A 19,493-nucleotide genomic window follows, 5' to 3' on the forward strand; every position below is an offset into this window, starting at 1 on the left:
GTCCTGGGAGGGCCATTGGATTGAGTTCCCCTTTTGGACCATAACATCTGCATTTGAAAAAGTAACTATGTGTTCGAGATTCGTCCCTCACTTTGAGGTAGTAGTCAATAGCATGAAAATGTCTTTAAAATGTTTGCTTTTATTTCTTGTATGCAAAATTTGATGAGAGCACCAGAGAAAGTGATTAAGATTCTGGGTGACTTATTGACTCTTGAGTTAAGTTACTAATGGATGTGTTTATCTGTGTTTGGCTTTCTAAATAAGCTTAACGAGTACCATTTGCTTGGGTTTCTATCACTTTGCTATAAATTCACAGTGGTTCTCACCTCAACCAAAATCAAGAGCTGATCCCAAAGTATGTGGTAACTTATTTGCCTTTTTTTGTCTACTGAGATCGGTTTTATGTGCATGTTCCTTGGACATAAAAGCCATTTGGAAATGCCTCAAGTCTTGCTTCTGATGGCTGTATTGACACTTTGACAACATTGATGCCCCAGATGGGGAAATTCTGCCACCTTTTCTTCTCCCGCCTGGTTTTGAAAGGTCTAAAGCTGTGTGTACACTTAGCATCCAATTGTCAGATAAAAGCCAAAACCCCCAGGGGGCACCTGAGGGAGTAGTCCCAGTGCGTGCTCTTTGGACTCCAGTGGCATGTTTTCCTACATGATTGACTGTGAGGGCTCCTCTTTCTCTGAAAGACTAGGACGATGAGATAACAGAGCAGGCGGAGCCGTCCAGAAACAGTGAAGTCAGGTCAGAATCTCTCCTCTTTGCTGAATATGTAGCCAGTGGCACCTGTGTCTCCCAGGTGAGGGGACGTGTCGGTGGTGATAACTTTTCGGGTAGCTTATCAGGTCATGCTGCATCCTTTGGACGCTGGGTAAGGGGGCAAAAGCCTGGCGGCTCCTGACATTGACATGAATTGACCACTGTGCCCTGGCCCCACAGGCCCCCACTCGGAGCCCCCGTCCTGCAATGCCAACTCCATCTCCTGCCCTTCGCCCTGCACCTGCAGCAACAACGTCGTGGACTGTCGAGGGAAGGGCTTGACGGAGATCCCTGCCAACTTGCCAGAGGGCATCGTCGAAATGTAAGTGCCACCCCTCCATCCATGGTGACTTCATCTCTCTCTACCCCAGCTGATCACCTGCTAGGCTGTCAGCACGTTGGCTATTGGGGCTGACCATCAAAAACCTATCTTTCCAGGCGTGCCTGGGTATGATAGCTCAGTGGTCAAGATCATAGACTCAAGAACAAAGTCTGCAAGCTCCAGCCCGTGGGCCAAATACACACCCCGCCAGTTTTCACAGATAAAGTTTTATTGGAAGACCTCCACGCCCATCGCGTGTGTCCTGTCAGTGGCTGCTCTGGCGTGGCAGCAATGAGTAGATGCAGGAAAGGACCGTGTGGCCCACAAGGCCTACAACATGTCCTGTCTGGCCGTTTTTAGGAGTTAGCCAGTCCCTGTCTTAAAGCCACGCTGTGTTTATATCCTGGCTCTACCAGCTACCAGCTGTGTGACTTCAGGTGGCATGATTTCTCTTTCATTTTTAGTTTTCTCACCTGTACTGTTGTGATGATTATTGCATTACACCTCGATGGGTCATTGTGAAAACAAAAGGAAACGCCCGTGGGAAGGGCTCAGTGCAGTCCGCAGCGCGTGGCAAGCACTCTGTGCCATGGTGGTCGTGGTGAGTCGAATGATGAGCTGATTTCATGGCTCCCACCATCTGAGAAGGGAACAAGTTCCTAACCATTTCAGATCTGACTTTTGTCCTCTAGATCTTTAGGTAAAGAGATGAGATTGTGCGTGTCCGTGCGTATGTACAGCTGTCAAAGATTTTAGTAAAATTTGTCGGCATAGCTCAATCTTTTCCATTCTTCCCTCAAACATTAGGAAATGGCCAGTGCCTCATTCTGGAATGAGTAGAGGGTCAGTCACTGTTGACCTCAGGATCACTCTTTAAATGACAGCAATCATTTTCATCTTCTCTCTTCACCTGCAGATGGCTCCATTAAAAACATCATTATGTGGAACCTTCTACTGAAAACTTCATTAGAGAAAATAAAACATCCAGAGTTCCCCTATCTCTCTGCTTCATCATCATCCTCTCTGACTCTCTTCCCCACTCCTCCTCCTCCTCTACTTCCTCCCCCACCTCTTCCTCCCCTTCCTCATGGCCTTCTGTTCCCAACTCATTCCGATAGATACCCACTGACTCTTCCGTTCAGTTGTGTATTCATTCAGCAAATAGCTACTGTGAGCCCACTGTGTCCCAGTCACTGTTCTGTGCCTGGAAAGACAGGAATGAACAAAATAGACAAATTTCTGCTTTTATGATACTTGCATTCTAGAGGTCGGGGGAATAAATTATAAGCAAAGTAAAGTAGAGACTATGTTAGAAGGTGGTAGGTTCCATGGAGAAAAATGAAGCAAGGGAGGGACTTGAAGTAAGTGAGAGAAGAAAGAAGTGGCCATGTGGAGGAAGAGTATTGTAGGGAGAGGGACTAGCATGTGCAAAGGCCCTGAGGCAGGAGTGTGCCTGGTGTACCAGAAGGCCGGTGAGGCTGGAATGGAGTAAACCAACGGGACCATACCAGGGGATGAGGTCCGGGAGATAACGAGGGGCCAGATCCTAGAGCATTGTAAGGAGTTTGGTTTTGCACTGAGTGAGATGGGAGGAAACATGTGACTTAGTCACAGCGGAGTCTTAGTTTCTTCCTTCTTCACGTACTTTGCCAGCTTTTCTTTGATTCCCTTTAAAACTCTCTTCCCCAGCCCCAGTGGACACACTCCATGCCTCCATGCCATTGCTGGAGGCAGGAGCTGGCCAATAAAGAGTCTTTTTTGCCTGCCGTCCACACCCTCTGTGGCCTTCATCCATCTGTGCTCATAGTCCTCAGTCGTCTTTTCCATGAGCACCAACAATTCGTTCCCCTGGTGTCTTGCTGTGACTCTCCAGTCCCCTTGCTTTGTTGCTCTAGCTTTGCAGAGCTCTCTCCATGGATCCGCTTAGACTGCACCCAGCCTCCTGCTGCTCCTTTGCTTCCCTCCCTCCCTCTGCCATTTTTCCTCTTCCGTTTCTGCACTGTGTCCGCCCATCGTTTCCTCCCTCCCTTGGTGCATTTCCCCTCTCCCTTGCCCTACCACGGTCTTCCCACTTCACCTCCCACCCGTCTCTTTCTCCACCCAGCTAACCCTCTGCTGCCTTCGCAGGAGCCCTCCCCTTCCCCTCTGTCCACGCCAGGGTGGGGCTTTGGGCCTCCGACCCTGCATGTCCTGGACAGAATCCCTGACGGCCCTCACGTCATTTCAGATTCCCGTAGGTCCTTGCTTGCTTTCTCTGCCTACCTTGTTCTTTTCTCCCTCCATCTGCCAGGTTTTATCTTTTCTCTTTGGCAGCCTCAGACCTTCCCTTGGGCGGATTCCAAACCACAGTCTGATGAAAGAGGACAGTCCAGGTAGCCGGGTTGTAGCCAGTGACCCCCAACCCCAGCCCTGATTCCCGAGCCCCAGGTCTGCCCACCCCCATCACATCTCTATACCCTCGGCTCGGGCCTCATGGGTACATAGCTCAGCTCTCTGGGAGAGAGAAAGTTCAGATATCCACATCTGAACCAGGCCTCTGTGCGTGTCAGACCATACCTGGACATTTGAGCTCACACCTGGATGTTTTATTTTAAAAGCAACAACAACAAGCTAGAGTGTAACTGGCAAAAGGCTGTCTGATTATTACCAAGTGTTTCCTGACATGGTAAAGGTAAAGCGAGAAAAACAAGAACAATGTGATGTTTTTCCATTGAGCAAAAATATTCAATTGAAAAGAATGTCCTTTATTTTATAAAATGATAGCCACTGAAGGCAGTTATGTCTGTGTATGTGTTATAGGCATGTACTTAAATATGTAACTGTTATATGATTATAAATTTATGTGTACTCTATGACATTCATATCATATAACACACACAGAGATTGCTATCATTGGCAAAATAAAAGGTCTGTAACCACGTAGCCTATGAAATCCAAAAGTCTGGGAATGACCATCCTAGCTAGAATGTTTTCAGAAATAAGCAGCCACAAACAGCAACCAAGTGGTTAAGTGTGTAGAGTATGGATTCAGGCAGACTCGCATGGAGCTCTGGCCCTGCCTCGTAGCCACTGGCAAACTTTTCTGAGCCTTGGTTTCCCCTGCTGAAAAATGCAGAGGCTGCTGGTGCCTCCGTAATGGTTCTTACAAAGTTAGATGCAGGTATGAAGTAAAGTGCTTAGCATTGCGTCTGGCAGAAATGGTATATTATGTCAGCAAAAGTTGTTGTTATGTTACGACAATGACTACTATAACTGTTACCACCACTTTTATTAGGGATGGTGACGATGGTTAGAAACCATGTCCTAGGAGCTGGAGCTACTTACACAAAAGATTCTTTCCAAAAGATAGGTCAGTTCTGGGAAGGGTTGTGGTTGAGAGACAAAGTTCTAGGACGAGGCTAGCCACTTGCATTGTGACTGGAACCCAGGAGGAGCTCATCTTCATGCAAATGTATTCAGACATGGAAATAAGGCTGCCCTGCTTACTGGGCACCCACGGTCTAGCAGATGGATTGCCCGGGACTCGTCTTGCTGCGCTTGCCTCATTCTCCTCTGCCATGAAATGAAGCTGAGAAATTGAAGCAGATGAGGCGAGTTCTGTGGTTGGGGAGGGTAGTTTGAGAGGTGACATGTAGGAGAGAACTTGGGGGCGAGGCGGAACCTGCTTGTTCCAAAGGGCAGCCAGGCCTGTGTCTGGGAACCTGTGTGTTGGCCTAGAAGTCTTTAAAGCAGCTAAAATGCCGCCTCTTAGCAGGAAGAGAGGTCACAGATGGGTGGAAAGATGAGAAAAAAGGGAGCAGAGAGTTGAAACAGCAGGATGCTCCCCAGGATGAGCAGGAAGTGTCTGATTTGTCATCCCAAAGTCATTTGAATGTGACTTTTTAATATTGAGAATTCCATCTCTTTTCCATGGCTGCCTACATAACCCAGATCTGTGCTTCCCCTTAGGAATGCTTGGCGTGTTAGGCTCTCCACTCCCTCTTCTTGATCCTTAGCTACTAATGATTCTCTTAAACTGCCTTAACCTTAGGAGGGGTCCTGCACTCCCCAACACTGGGGTGTGGGAGGGCGTGGGATGCCTATCTCTCACGCAAAGCAATCTAGCAGATTCTCTTAGATGTTTTCCAAAGCCAAAGCAGCTCAGAGGAGTGTGTGCCGGTCTCCGGGAAAACCAGAGCCAGTTCCTCTAAAAATAGCTTTCTTCCAGAGAACCCACAGCGAGGTGATTCACTGCAGATTTTCTTTGAAACTGAGCTCCCACCAACAGCATCGTTCTCCCTGCGCTCTGTCAGTTCTCTGAATTGGCTCTAGCCTCCCGCAGGGAGGTTCGGGGAAGAGCCCAGAGGCCCACACATTCCTCTGTTCTGTGGGCTTCAGACATCCTCCTGGGTCTTTAGAAGCTCTGGAGGGACCATCTGCACTTAGGGCCCCATCCTAATCTCTGCCCCATCTTCTTCCATTTTTGCTCTGTGTCCCCACATGGTGTCATGCAGTGATTCATGTCTTCTGCTACAGAAGGTAAATTTATTCCATGGAGAAAGGCCATGAATGGGCTTCAACATGAAGTCATAAGTGAAAGCATTTTGGGGGAAAGTAGCCCCAATGTTCATCCCGCCTACCCTCAACCCCATTGTCATCTGGGGTTGGGAGACAGCCACTTAATGATAGCAAATATTCCCCCATTACACTGGTCACTAGGGGGTTTAAGAGAGAGAGCTAAAAACACAACGCGACAAGTCGGCAAATACAGCCAAGGAGTGGGCATGCTCTAGAAATCATAGATGTCAGTGATTCTAATGTCCTAGGTTTCTGAGGAACTGTCACATGGAAGGAGGGGACACAAGGTGGGATGGGCACAGGTGATATAAAGGAGAAGCTGATCAGACAGCAGGATGGGATCAATCATCCTGGGTTTGAAACCCAGTTCTGCCTCTTACCTTGAGCACGTTTCTCAACATCTCATGCCTCTTTCACGCCCCCTCTTTGCATAATGGGGGTCGTCGTACCCACCCTAGAGATTTCTCATGAAGATTAAATAACATAACATGTAGAAAGTTAGCACAACGTTTGGAAGCCACTAAAAAGAATGTAAAAAGCAAAAACCTATGCACAGGTAGGTTTTTGTATGCATGTGTATATATGTGACACGAGAGAATGATTTAGTCTCAGGTTCCCACACTATTCTTTATCCATTTTTTCTAAAATGAAAAAAACTTTCCCCTGTAGGCCGCTGGGCACATGCATAGAATAGGAAGAGCGAATCTGGCTGTGTGTGTGCACCTCTGCTCTCTGCAGGGCGAGCCAGGCGTGCCGCGGACAGCAGGTTAGGAACGGCCTGTGTGGGCACATTGCTCATCCTCGCTGTGAACCGAGCAGATGCACTCAGCGGGAGAGTCTAGGACTCCTTGCCTTCCCGAAGAACCACAAGAAGCAATGGTGGAGAAAGGGCAAGGCCAGAAAAGGGCTGCCCCAGAAGACTGGCCCAGGGTACAGCCTTGAAAGGAAACTTCCCCTTCAGCCCGATTCCAGGCACCAGGAACTGAACCTCTGGGCTCCGGGTTGTTATCTAGTCTCTAACCGAATGACCCACGATGGCTTGGAGGAAGAATAAACATGGGATTTCCTTCCTTTAGCACGATCTGGACATCCTAACAAGTCCTCAAGTCAAAGGAAGACTAAGAGAGATGGGAAAGAGTTAAGAAACCACAGAGGTGGCCTCTGGGGGAAGTCAGGGTAGCCTAGGGGTTAGGAACACAGGCACTGGAATCAGACCAACCTGGGTTCAAGTCCAGATTCTGCCATTCACTACCTGCCTGACCTTAGGCAAATTGACCTCTTACACTACAATTTCTTCACCTGTAAAATGGGTATATTAATACTACTACTCACTTCATAGCACTGTTGGAAGGAATGACATGAGCCAGTATGAGAAGAACACAGCGTCTGACATATAAAAAGCCCTCAATAAATGGCAGGTGTCCATCACTTCATCCCACCACCAGCCCCACAGCTAGTATTTCAACACAGCTCCAGAACCTCTTGTCCGGGTGACTTGCAGACATGCCCCCCCCGGCACTGGCCATGCCCCTGCCGGTCTCTCTGGCATCATGACAACTTATGTGCTGCTGGAAATTTATTGTGTGCAGTAGCATGTTTGCAAATGACAGATCATTAAGGAAGCACCTGAAGAACTAGGACAAATCAATATGGGAGCTCAAATGGCTGAAATCCCCATCAGATGTTCCCATTGTTTTTGCCTGTGCAGGAAGATGCTCAGATGTTTGATTTGTGTGTTTGTTTTTATGCTAGTTCTATTAAATCAGTTAGCAGCCTGAAGGATGTTTGCCAGACAAAGAACGACACGTGCCAGTTAAGAGAGACCTAAAGCAGCTGTTGGCTTCAGACACACCCGTAAATGTGACAGTTTTTGCAGCTGTGAACGCGGCTTTCATCCTTCCTACTGGGATTTCTGCACTGGAGTCTGGATCTTTGCATCCTTGTTCCAGGCTGCAAGACTGGGCTCTGTGCAAAACCTACCAGGGGTACCCGCTGTATAGAGACATTGTGTACACAGGCACACATGTGTGCACACTCCAGCCTTGCTTCCTTGGCATGAGGGCCGTTTTCCCTGCAGATGAGCTAGCAAAGACTCACAGGATAGTGATGCTTCGGCTCCAAATGGTATGCAGCAAAGCTCAGTGATTGATAGTTGGGGCTTTGGAATCAGAAGAACTTGGGTTTGAGTCCCAGCTCCAGCTCTCCCTGACTTTGTGAACTTGAACAAGTGACTTCACCTCTCTGAGCCTCAATTTTCTCCTGTTTAAAGTGGGAGTTGTAATAACTAATGAGATCAGCCTCATAGAGGTGTAACTATTAAGTCAGATGAACCATGTAAAATTCTTAGCCCAGTGCCCAACATCTGAGCACCTGGTCCATCTCAGCTCTCGTGGTGGTGGTGGTACACTGAAGGTACACCACATGTTCACAACTACCCACCCCCCACCTCAGACAAATTTCTTATACCTCCTGGGGCAAGGTTAACCCCCATCATGTCAGGGACTTGGCACCGTGAGGGGCTGGGTGTTCAGCCAGGACTCCAAGCAGCACGAGAAGCTGCGAGACTGCAGATGGAACCAAACGCTGGGTGAACGAGTCCAAGGGGTGCAGGCTGCAGAGCAAGGTCTATGCTGGGGTTAACAGGCTAAGCCTGGGATTCTTTGTTCTTTGTTAGAAACCACACCTCTGCACTCTGTCAGCATGTTTTATGTACAGTCACATCTATATTTCATCTTCCCTCAACTCCTGCATCTTGTCGTCCGAGTACCTACTGCCACAGATGCTGCAATGGCGTCTCAGTACGAGCACTGCGGTCTTCATCCCTTACACTTTGCTGTGACTTTGAGAAAGCCACTTTCATCTCTGAGCCTCGGTTTCTCCATTTTCACACATCTGTAGTGGCAGTGTATCCAATAGAGAGATGTCAGGTCTGCCACTTACTAGCTCTGTCACTTTGGACAGGTTATTGGATCCCTCTGGGATTTCTCTTCCTCAATCTACAAAGTGGGGCCCGTACAGCTCACCTTGTAAGTGTAAGGACTAGAGACATTAGTCAACTGGAGTCCATAAACCATAGCTCTTCCTGTTTGCTATGGCAGCAGTAGACTTCGGTTCTTCAATGGACTGTCTTGGGCTGGTCTCTGTCACCAGACTATTAAACTCCTTGGGGCCAGAGTCACATCCCGTTCATTGATTCAGTCTTCCCTTAGTCCTTGTACCTTGGCTAAAATGGGGGTTAATCGAGCGTTCCACGGAGAGCCTGCGGACCTCACACCCGGAGCTGCCCTGGCTCGTGTAGGCTCTTAGCCTGCAGCTGGGAGCAGCGGATGCTCTTGCCAAAGCCGAGGGCATTGCTGCTGTTACAGACAGTGGCTCTCTCCAGAGGCATCTTCCAGCCAGAATCCCTTGCCAAAGGGGCAGGTGGATCACAGGATTCCTGGACAGCAGGTGCCACCTGACGGGCAGCCCCCGAGATCTGTGGAGCTGCTGCCTTGGCCGAGAAATCCCTGCTGAACTCTGTGCTCAGCTGGAGAACGGGAACGTCCTTGGAACTTCTCAGTCAAGGCAGGCTGCCTCGGGTCAGCTGTCTCTGTGGGTGGCTGTGTCCAGTAGCCCGCGGTCCCTGAGACCCTGTGGCAAGCTTTGGTGGCTCGCCGTGAGCCAGCCAGCCAGGCCCCTGTCCAGCCTGCCTGTGACCGTGTTCCCAGTGAAGCACACTCCCCGCCCCCCTCCAGCAGGGCACAAAGACATTGTTAATAGACCGTGGCAGTCTCATTTGTAGACTCCATTCATCTGGCAGCCAAGAATGTATCCGTCCTGGTACTGCCTCTCTCCCCCCACCCGCCCTTCCCCTTCCCGCTCCCGTGCCTTTTGCCTGGAGAGTGATTTGTCTGTGTTATGGGTCGGCCTGACAAACCCTTCCACATTAGCAGCTGAGATGTTGTTTGAAATGGGAAAATTGCTGGCAAACTGCTCCATTAGCGGTTCCAGTAACAAATACTCTGTTCCCACAATGAAGATGAGATCGCAGAGGCACAAATTAATACGACTGTCTCCCCCACTCTGCAGCCGGGATTACTCTTCAAGATGAATGGGTCCATCCCGGCCAGAAATGCGCATCCACTAGACGTAGCCCTGCTCTCCCCCCACCCGCCCCCACGCCCCTCCACACGCACGTTTTTATGGTGTGTCTTCCCAGTGGAGGGTTTGGGGAGCAGCAGTGCCAGATGAGGAGGTGATGAGAAGATCTGCACCTTGGAGAGAAGGGAGATGAATGGGGACGAGATGCAGAGTCCTCAGCTTGGGCCAGGGCGCCATTCATCACTTGTAATAGAGGCCCCGCCGTCCCCCGCATGCCTGCGTCCCACCACACCTATTCTCGGTGATGGGAAGTCATTTGAGAGATGAAAGAATAGAGGATGGAAATGCTCACTCAGTCCCCACAGCCCCTTCTCTTCCAAGGAAGTTCTGGGCCCTGGGCCTGCAGTGTCTCTTGTTCTTTGCAGAGTAATAGGAGAGGAAGCATTTCAGGAAAGTTCGTAGGAGGCTAAAGCCACAGATCCCAGCCTCAGCCCAGGGGAGTGGTTCTGTCTGGGCCCCTGCGGCCTCCAGGATGTCAGGGAGCCGGTTTGATGGATGTCAGGCTGGGAGCCTAAGGACGTTAAGGCTGTTCCTCTATCATGTTGAAACAGCCCTTTGAAAAGCCCAGAAATGAAGCGAGCCAGTGACATGTCTGTCCCATTAGCCGTGTGGCTGAGTTTGTAACCGAATAGCAACGTGGTTCTGTGATCCATCTCTTTATCCCTTTGACATGTCCAGTGCTTCGTTACTTCCCACAGCTTTCTCTGAAGAAGGCAGCTGCTTCCAAAGGCAGTTTACAGTAAGCAAGAATCGAAAATCCTCAAGGAAAATTCATCCTTTCTAGCATTCTCCAAGGAGAGTTAGACCCTTGGACGGTGCTCCACCTGGCAGAGCCTGAGCTCTCTGGCTGTTGCAGTGCTTGTGGGGTCTCCCACAGCCAACATATGTGCTTTGTGATGACAGAGATGATCGTGTCCCCAAGGCCAGAGAACACAGTAACCCTCGGTGACCACTTGTTGACAGGTGAATGGTTAATTGACTCTTCTCTGCTCTGTTTCCCAGACGCCTAGAACAGAACTCCATCAAGTCCATCCCGGCAGGAGCCTTCACCCAGTACAAGAAACTGAAGCGAATGTGAGTGTCCCCCGTGGAGAAATGAGCCCAAATATTTTCAGTTTTGGGGGTGATTTCCAATGCATGGTGGGCACCCTGCCCAGGTGACACACCACATCCATTCCTCCTGGACAGTTCAGTTCCAGACCTGGAACACTCTCCCAAGATTGGGGGGTAAGATTCAGAAGTATTGTGTACAGATTGTGAGGTGTGTGGGCTCCAACGCATAGAGCTAAGAGCCTCTCCAACTGGAGCAAGGTAAACTTATCTGATGGGAGGTAGAGATGAGTTGGCCTTAATATCCCATATCCCCATTTTTATTGTCCCTTGGCTTTGGTGATGTGGACCTAAAATAGGGGTCAGCAGAGATGTGACAGTGGCCCTACAGCTGTCTACACCTCCATCACCAACATCCCTACAACCACACATACATGCATGTAACAAATACTTAGTGTCTACTACAGCCAAGGATCTGTGGATACAGCAATGAACGGAAACAAGTCACCTCGGATGGAGCTTACATTCAAGTGGCAGAACACAATCAATAAATATCTGAAATTGATCAGTACTAAGAAGTAAAACCAAAATTAGGGGAGGAGGACCTAGAGTGATGGTGGGTTTGCCGTGAAGGCCTCTGTGTGCAGGTGATGTGAATGAAGGGGGCAAGCACTGAGCGCTGGGGGAAGAGCAAGGGAAAGTGCATGGATGGCGTGTAGAGTAGCAAAGGGGAGGGTCGCGGGGGGAGGTTGGACAGGTAGGTAGAAGCTAGATCACCTGGGCCCTTTAGACCATGGTAAGGACTTTCTGTTCTTTCTAAGTAAAATAAGAAGCCTTGGAAAGTATGGTCAACATAGGGCCTGACCACGATCGTCCCCAACACCCCCGTTACCACCGTAACCCATGTCACTTCCACCACTACCTCAGTCAGTACCAGGTGACGCAAACTCTGCTTCCCCTTCCTAATCACAGCAGCTTTGATGGCACCATGGCATCATCGCCTGTATCCCTGCCATCGTGACAATGTCGTCATTCTTCCCCATCACACAATGACCTTGAGCACTGCTCTGTGAGTCACTCAGAGCTGGGGACTGTGAAGGGAGGCCAGGAGGCTGCAGATACAGCCCAACCATTGCCATCGTGGATATTACAGTTCTGGAGCAAAGACTTCTTTCCTTTTCAGGCTAAGAAATTATTTAGTTTAGCCCAGTAGGCCAGATGCTATTTTCATTCCACTTCCCTACTCTGTCTGGCCCCGCAGAGAGGAAAGAGAGAGGACAGGTAGAAATACGCACAGGCTCTATCCTGTTTCTTCCTTCCACACGAGGCTGATGTATTGGTTTCCCTTGAGTGGGAGGGCCTCCGTTACAGAGGTTAAGTGTTTGCTGATTCCTTTTATGTTAAAAATAAACATCCCTGGGAAACAGTGGCATTGGTAAGCTTTACCCTCAGATCTCAGGAAGCCAACTTCCCATCTCCCTGGAAATCCAAACCAAACAAGATTTTCTCCTGGTGCAATTCCAGAAGTGGAGACCAACATAATGAGGCACCTCTAAGCACGTACTTCTTCCATCCCCTTGGCAGCATTCCTGCTGGAGGAGCTGTATAAATATAGGCCTTAATATTTAAAACCTCAGGCCATTAATCTCCTGGTGTCCCCGCTTCCCAGCTCACTCTCCACGCACCCCCCCCCAAATTCATTTTTAAAGCCCAGCTTGATTATGCAGCCAGATAGTAATTTCAGTGAAAAATGACAAGTTCAGTCACTGCCCCAACCTATACCTCTTGCATGATTTAAGTTACTGCTCTAATTTTTTGTGAAGTCCAGGTAATTTAGAGCTTGACTATGTTTTACTGTTCTTTCTCCATCCTATTGGATTTGCCGTGATCTGTGCATTCAAAATTCATAAGACCTTCTCAGTCACGACCTGGAAAGTGAATTTAATTTTTGATCACTTCTGATGCTACTGATATTTATTATGATGCCCTTTTTTTTTTCCCCAAGGGGATGGCCATAGAGAAGAGAACTCACTCAAAAATTTTCGACTAATGGAACTTCAGAAACCTACACTAAAGTGCATAGCTTGGGAGGAGTAGGGTCCCTGGGAAGAATGGATTTCAAAACCCTAAGTATGAATTCCTCCTACATGTACATGATCAGTTTATCCCTCATATCTAACAGGAGGAATTTCCCCCCTCAACTATGACTGACCCACATCCTGCTCTTATCTCTTAAACAAGGAGGATTCTCTCTGAATGATTGGCTGTGTCCCTACCTATTCCTAGTGGTGACCTTAGTATTAAAAACACTCCCAGGTAAAACTAGTGCAGGTTGAGTGTCCCTTATCTGAAATGCTTGGGACCAGAAGTGTTTCAGATTTTGGAATATTTGCGTATACATAATGAGATATCTTGGGGATGGACCCAACTCTAAACATGAAATTCATTTATGTTTCATATACATCTTATACACATAGCCTGAAGGTAATTTGATGCAATATTTTAAATATTTTGTGCATGAAACAAATTTTGACTGTGTTTTGACTTTGACCTGTCACAAGAAGTCAGATGTGGAATTTTCCAATCGTGACATCATAGCAGCACTCAAAACGTTTCGAATTTTGGGGCATTTTGGATTCAGGATGCTAACCCTATATAAAGGCAGAGAAGCCATTTGTAGGGAGTGTCAAAGGCACTGGAGACAACCTTTGGTCTTACAGGGTTGATACACCGGCAGCCCTGATGCCTGGGGGCCAAACCAATGTTTGGCCGGAATGGTGTGTTAAGACTCTTTTCGTTTGCAAGCTCTTAGGTAGAGCAGTTTTCCACGGGCTCCAGGACTTCCTGGTCTCACACTTACATTCCCTTCCTGACTCTTGTAGGCACTGGGATGTGCCACCTCTATTCCGAACGGTCCGGCAAAGCTCCCTCTTCTTGGTCATCCAGTTCATAAGCCCTGGGGGACTGAGGCGGGTCTGAAACTGACCAGATTCTAAAACACTGTGGCCTAAAGTATGACCCAGGGACCACCTGCGTGGGAATCACCTAGAGATTTGTGAAATGTGCAGATTTCTATCTCCCACCCCCCAGCCTACCAAATCACACTCATTGTGGGTGCATTTTAATCAACACCCTCACGATCAGGTTGGAGAACCACTGGTCAAGAGGGACCCCAATGCCCAGAGTCGGTTCTGGGACCAGCCCACTGTGGACTGGGAGGGGGTCAGGCACGGAGGTCTCTCAGGGCTGTGATTTCCTTCTTGCAGAATTGAGAATTAAGCCCAAGTATGCCAAATGATCTCGCTTATACATGAAATCTAAAAAAGTTGAACTCACAGAAGCAGAGAGTAGAATGGTGGGGAGTAGAAATGAGGATCAGGGAGATATTGGTCCAAGGACACAATTTCAGTTAGACGAGAGGAATAAGTTCAAGAAATCCATTGTACCACGTGGTGACTGTAGTTGGTAGCAATGTATTGGGTACTTGGAAATCACTAAGAGAGTAGCTCTTAAGCGTTCTCACCACAAATGATAAGTATGTGAAGTAATACATACATTAAATAGCTTGATTTAGCCATTCCACAAGGAATACATATCTCAAAACATTGAGTTGTATATAATTTCATATATGTGTGTGTGTGTGTGTGTGTGTGTGTATATATATATTTTTTTTTTTTTAAGGCATAGTGACCACCAAGGTCAATTCCCAGCTAAACCATCACTTCTCCAACTCCCACTCTCCACCATCTCCCAACCATGAGGCATCTCAACTCATTCTATAGGGTGGGATGAGTCTACAAGTCTAGTTGTGGACTAAAAACCAGTTTGCCCACATAAAGCCAGAGCAGAGAGCTTCCTGCTGGCCACAGGACTCCCTCTTGCATGCTAGAGGTCTAAGCACCTTGAAGGGACCACCCATAACCATGAGGCAAAAAGACAAGACAGGCCTTCTCAACGGTCTGGTCTGAACAGACCCCGCGTGCTTGCCCGACATGCCTTGCCTAGGCAGCCACGCCGAGGGCCAGTGAGATTAGGATAATCCGGGGTATTTGCTTGTTAAGACCCTTATCCAAAAATGGAGCGCTGAAGAAAAGCCCAGCGTAAGCCGACGAGGTTGTGAGCACGATCTGCGGATTTGTGGGAGGCGATTTCGCCAGCTAAAGGGATAAACTAGACAGCTGTGCTGAAGAAGCCTTAACCTGTGAAGTATCTTTCAGTGCACAGGCTTCGGAGACAGGGAGGGGAGGGAGCAGAGGCCCGGGCGGAGGCTGTCGCGTGGTCCTTTTGAAGGCTATGACGAGGAGGACAGAAACAGGCCGGATCTGCTGGAGAGGCCGGGAGGCTGCCCTGTCTGGCCTTGCTGGAGGCAATGGCTTAAGAATCTGCTTAGATGCGCTTTTTTCTCCACCTTCTCCTGTCTCTTTCTTGTTGACCCTCCAAGACCCCAGCTCTCCCTCTTCAGCACAAAAGCAAAGACCCATTGATTTATTTTGTTAAAGAAAAAGAACAGGAGAGGTTTTTTGTCACAGGAAATTGGAGTATCTCTCCTTCCAGTGACAGGAGCCCAGAGGCCATCCCTGAGCTAATGACTCCGAGAGAAAGAATTCCCCCTCCGTGAAGAGCCATTAGCAAGGACTGGTGGCCGGTTCTCAGAAGTCCCTGGAATTTCTAGCAAGTGGGCAGCCTCAAGGCCTCTGGGGAAGGAGCCAGGGTGAGGGTCAGAGATTTCTCTGCACCAGCCAAGCCCCGGTGGAGTCCAGTGTTCTAGAATCCGTCTAGCCCACAGCATCCTTCTCACTGACATTATCCAAAGCCCTAGACGTTATCGTGCCCCGGGCTTGCTCCCACATGAGGAACTCTGCCAGCCAGCGACAAGCCCACTTATCAAAGGCGTCCCTTGAGAACCCCATGATGTGCTGACATCACAGGGAGAGGATGCACTGAACCAGACAGAGACTTAAGTCACTGCTCAAAACCTCCTTTCAGGTCAGGGAGGAAAAGTCACTGGGGAGGCGAAATGACTCAGGACTTTGGGAGAAAAATAAGCATTTGCTGAGACAGGAAACAAGAAGATGATGCTTAAAGGAACCCTGGCCTGAAGGTGGTTGGGTGAGACTGGTTCCTGTTCCGTTTATGCCGTTAATAGCTTGCTAATGAGACCCAAGGCCCTAATTTAACAAGGCTCATTTTTTCACCTGCAAAGGGAAGGCTCACGTGTGCGTAGCGCCGTGTCCAAATCAGGATGCCGCAGTGAGTGCTCTTGGACAGCCAGGAAGAGTGATACAAATGTAGTGAACTTTATCAGGAGACAGTTGGACCGAAGGCTCTTTAAGCTCCTTCTCTTGCACTGTGGATAAATAAATGGATTGATTGATTGATTAATCCGCACCATTTTGAATGCCTGAAATGCTTTATTCATGCTAAGGAATGACCGTGATCACACCTTTGAGCCATGTTCTCAGACTTTCCCGTTAATGTTTTCAGAGACATCAGCAAGAATCAGATATCGGATATTGCTCCAGATGCCTTCCAGGGTCTGAAATCACTCACATCGCTGTAAGTGGGGCCAGAATGGGGGCGGGGGCGGGGGTGGAAGAGGGACAAGGCCATATTTTTCAGGAGGTGTTTATCAAGGCTTTATGTTCCCTTACACACTTGTGGCAACCTGGTAAAAGAAACAAATATTTCTTCAGGGGAAATTGATCTTGGGGAATATTTCTACAACCCAAATGCATTATTTTTATTGATTAAGTGCCTAGCAGCTTTCCCAGTTATTGGCTTCTAATTCGAATGCATCTTCGGCTCTCACCTCGCTCCCCCCGCCCCTGCCCACGTGCCACGGCAGCACCGTCTCCAGGGAGGACGTCAGGAGCGGATTGTGATACGTGTTTGTAACTGATAGGACCATCTGTGTGGCCTTGCCACGGCCAAGAGCGTATTTCCTTCCCCTGGTTTTCAGGTTTTTTCTCATGGCCATTGTTCTGGGAACACGTCCTCCCTGTCCTACAGCCCTTCCTTTCTTGGATTTTGAAACCCATAAGCAGGTCATTGGGTGGAAACATGCACCGGGGACTCCCAGACCCTCAGGGGCAAGAAGGTGTGGAATTTTGTCCTGGTTCTGGGAGTGACTCACCTTGTGGCACAGAGCAGTCACGTGAGCCTTCTATGCATGTTTCCCCACAGGCAAAATGGGGACAGTGACACCTTTCCTACCTAACACACTCAGTGATGACCACACTGACGATAAAACAATAACTGGCAGCACTTAGCTCCGACTGTGCACCAGGCACTGCTCTAGGAGTCTCGCGGGCTTAATCCTCACAACCACCTAAAATGTAAAACCTAGTGTCATCTCTTTTGCAACTGAAGAAATTAGGTAATCTGAGCTCCACAAAGACAGGAATTTTTTATGTATTTTATTCTGGGATTTCTCCCTGGCACCACAAACCGTACCTGGCACGTAGTTCTTGTGTAAAACATGTAAAAAGTCTTGTTGAATAAATCAGTGTAACTATTCCAAAGTCCGCAGTTAAAAGCAGGAAAGGCAAGATTGGGACCCAAGCTGTCTGGCTCCGGGACCCACGCTGCCAATCAGTCTGTCCGTACTTTGCCATTCTGTGCAGCCCGTCTGCCTGATTTACAAGCGGGCAGGTAACGGGAGGCGCATCTTTGCCCCACCTGGCCCCGTCCCACTGGGCAGGGGCCGAGGACGGGGCAGTCTCTGGTGCAGCTGTTGCCTGCTGCTTGCACAGTAAATTAGTTTCATTTATCGGGTTGAACATCTGGCTGGGATATCAAAGCCAGGCCTGTGTGTGAGACCAGTGTCTGCTACTTGTGCTGAAGATCACAGAGGAGAAGGGAGCAGGCCGCCTGCCACCAGAATCCTGTCTCTGCCCCCATCCTCTTGTTCCCCTTGTCTGGTTCCCCTCAGCCAGGATCTAGCAGCAGTCTGAGCACACACAGCGAGCTGCTTGCTGTCTTGCAGGAAAAGAAATTCAAAATCTGGTTGCCAAACATGAAATTGTCATCCCGCTGGCCAATTGTGAAATATCTTTTGGGCATTAAGTGAAGCGCTGCTCACCCCCGGTTCATTCACTCATCCGTTCAGCCGATGCCTGCTGTATACGGAGCAGTACTAGAGGCACTGAGAAGGTGGCAGTGAGCTGGACAGACAAGACCTTGGCCTCAGGGAGCTTATCGTTGAACGCAAACACACCCAATCCCAGCTCGGGAGGGGCCGGCGCCAAGGGCTGGAGAACTTTACCCCTTATCTGTTCATTCATTCCTTTACTCCTCCATTCAACAAATATTTGTGGTGCTAGATCTTGTTCTAGTTGGGGGTCTAGGGACCCAGTCACGAACAAGCCACGTAATGTCACCACATGTCTACATGCAAGGGAGCTGGGGGGTGGGGGCAGAAAAAAATTAAAAATAAATAAATGTATAATTAGTATAATGTGACCTGAAGATAAGTGGTGGGAAGAAATGAAAACAGGCTAACACATTAACTGAAATATTAAAGAGAAGTCTCCCACGGAAGAGATGTTGGAGCTGTTACCTGAAAGTCGGGGAGAAGGTAATCAAGGCAAGATCTGGGGCAGCCAGCCAGGTCTACACTCACGTGCCCCCCAGGTGGGCACACAGGCAGGGGAGTCCCAGCCCGCTCCAGCCTGCCAGAGAGTGGCCCTGAGGGGTGACGGGTGGTGTGAGGACGCCTCTGCCCCAAGCCCCCCAGCCCTGCTCTCTACCAGCCCCTGCTACTGGGAAGCTGTGACATCAGCGGAGGCGACCAGACAGTGACATTACTACATTTGGCACAGTGAGCAGTAGGACATTAATATGAATTACAAATGCGAGCCTGAGCCATCATGCCGACTTTTATTTAGTCATTAATTTGTTGAAACATTAATGAAACACACCCGCAGGCTGGTGGGGACGTTCACTCTTCACTCCCAGTGGCGTCTGGAAATGGGGGGGGGGTTGGTTTATGGCTCCATTTACCATTTCCGCATCCTAATATTTTGTCTCCTCAAAGAAGGGTAACAGCCTGGATTTGCGATCCAAGTGAGAACTGGATATTGCATTCACTCAGTGCCCTTCGGGGCCCGATAGGGGACTCTCTCTCTCTCTCTCTCTCTCTCACACACACACACACACACCCTTAGTTCAGTTCCTGGTGCAGAGGAGGCAGGACCCAAAAGACAGCACGGTCTGTGCTATGGATGGGAGCAGACAGGCTGGCAGAGTCCCCAGGGGGGACTGAGGACCAACAAGGTCTGGGCACAGGGAACCACTGGGCCCTGGGGAGGGACACCCAGTCAACACCTTCCCCGGGCCTCTCAAGACCCCCGAGACGAGGCCGTGAACAGAAGAAGAGAGAGGGGCAGGAGGGCTCTGAGTTCCTGGGCTCCTGGAACCAAAGGACAGGAAAAGGGGCGGAAAGCAGAAGCCGGCCTCTCGCCGACACAGCGCAGCTCCCTTGTTTTTCCTGAGAGCCAGGCCTTGACTCAGCAGCCCCTGAGCCATCTGGAGATGACCCCAGATGCCCAAAGCCCTGTCTAGATGGATGATGAAAGGACTCGGCTCAGGAATTCCTCAGATGCAATGGGATATTAAAAGGAAATGTTCTGTAGGCTGGGCTCAACCTGATCAATAC

At 49.2% G+C, this 19,493-nt stretch overlaps 1 protein-coding gene across 1 annotated transcript in view; it reads left to right on the forward strand.

The window, feature by feature from the left end:
* The window catches only part of SLIT3 (slit guidance ligand 3), a 574,724-nt gene that overhangs the window by 454,962 nt on the left and 100,269 nt on the right, over positions 1-19,493 (forward strand). Inside the window, exons 9-11 of the mRNA XM_045551207.1 lie at positions 949-1,090; positions 10,790-10,861; positions 16,322-16,393. Coding sequence (XP_045407163.1) covers positions 949-1,090; positions 10,790-10,861; positions 16,322-16,393 — 286 coding nt within the window. The remainder of the gene's footprint in view (positions 1-948; positions 1,091-10,789; positions 10,862-16,321; positions 16,394-19,493) is intronic.

Source organism: Lemur catta, chromosome 5, assembly GCF_020740605.2.
Source record: "Lemur catta isolate mLemCat1 chromosome 5, mLemCat1.pri, whole genome shotgun sequence".
Taxonomy (NCBI): domain Eukaryota; kingdom Metazoa; phylum Chordata; class Mammalia; order Primates; family Lemuridae; genus Lemur; species Lemur catta.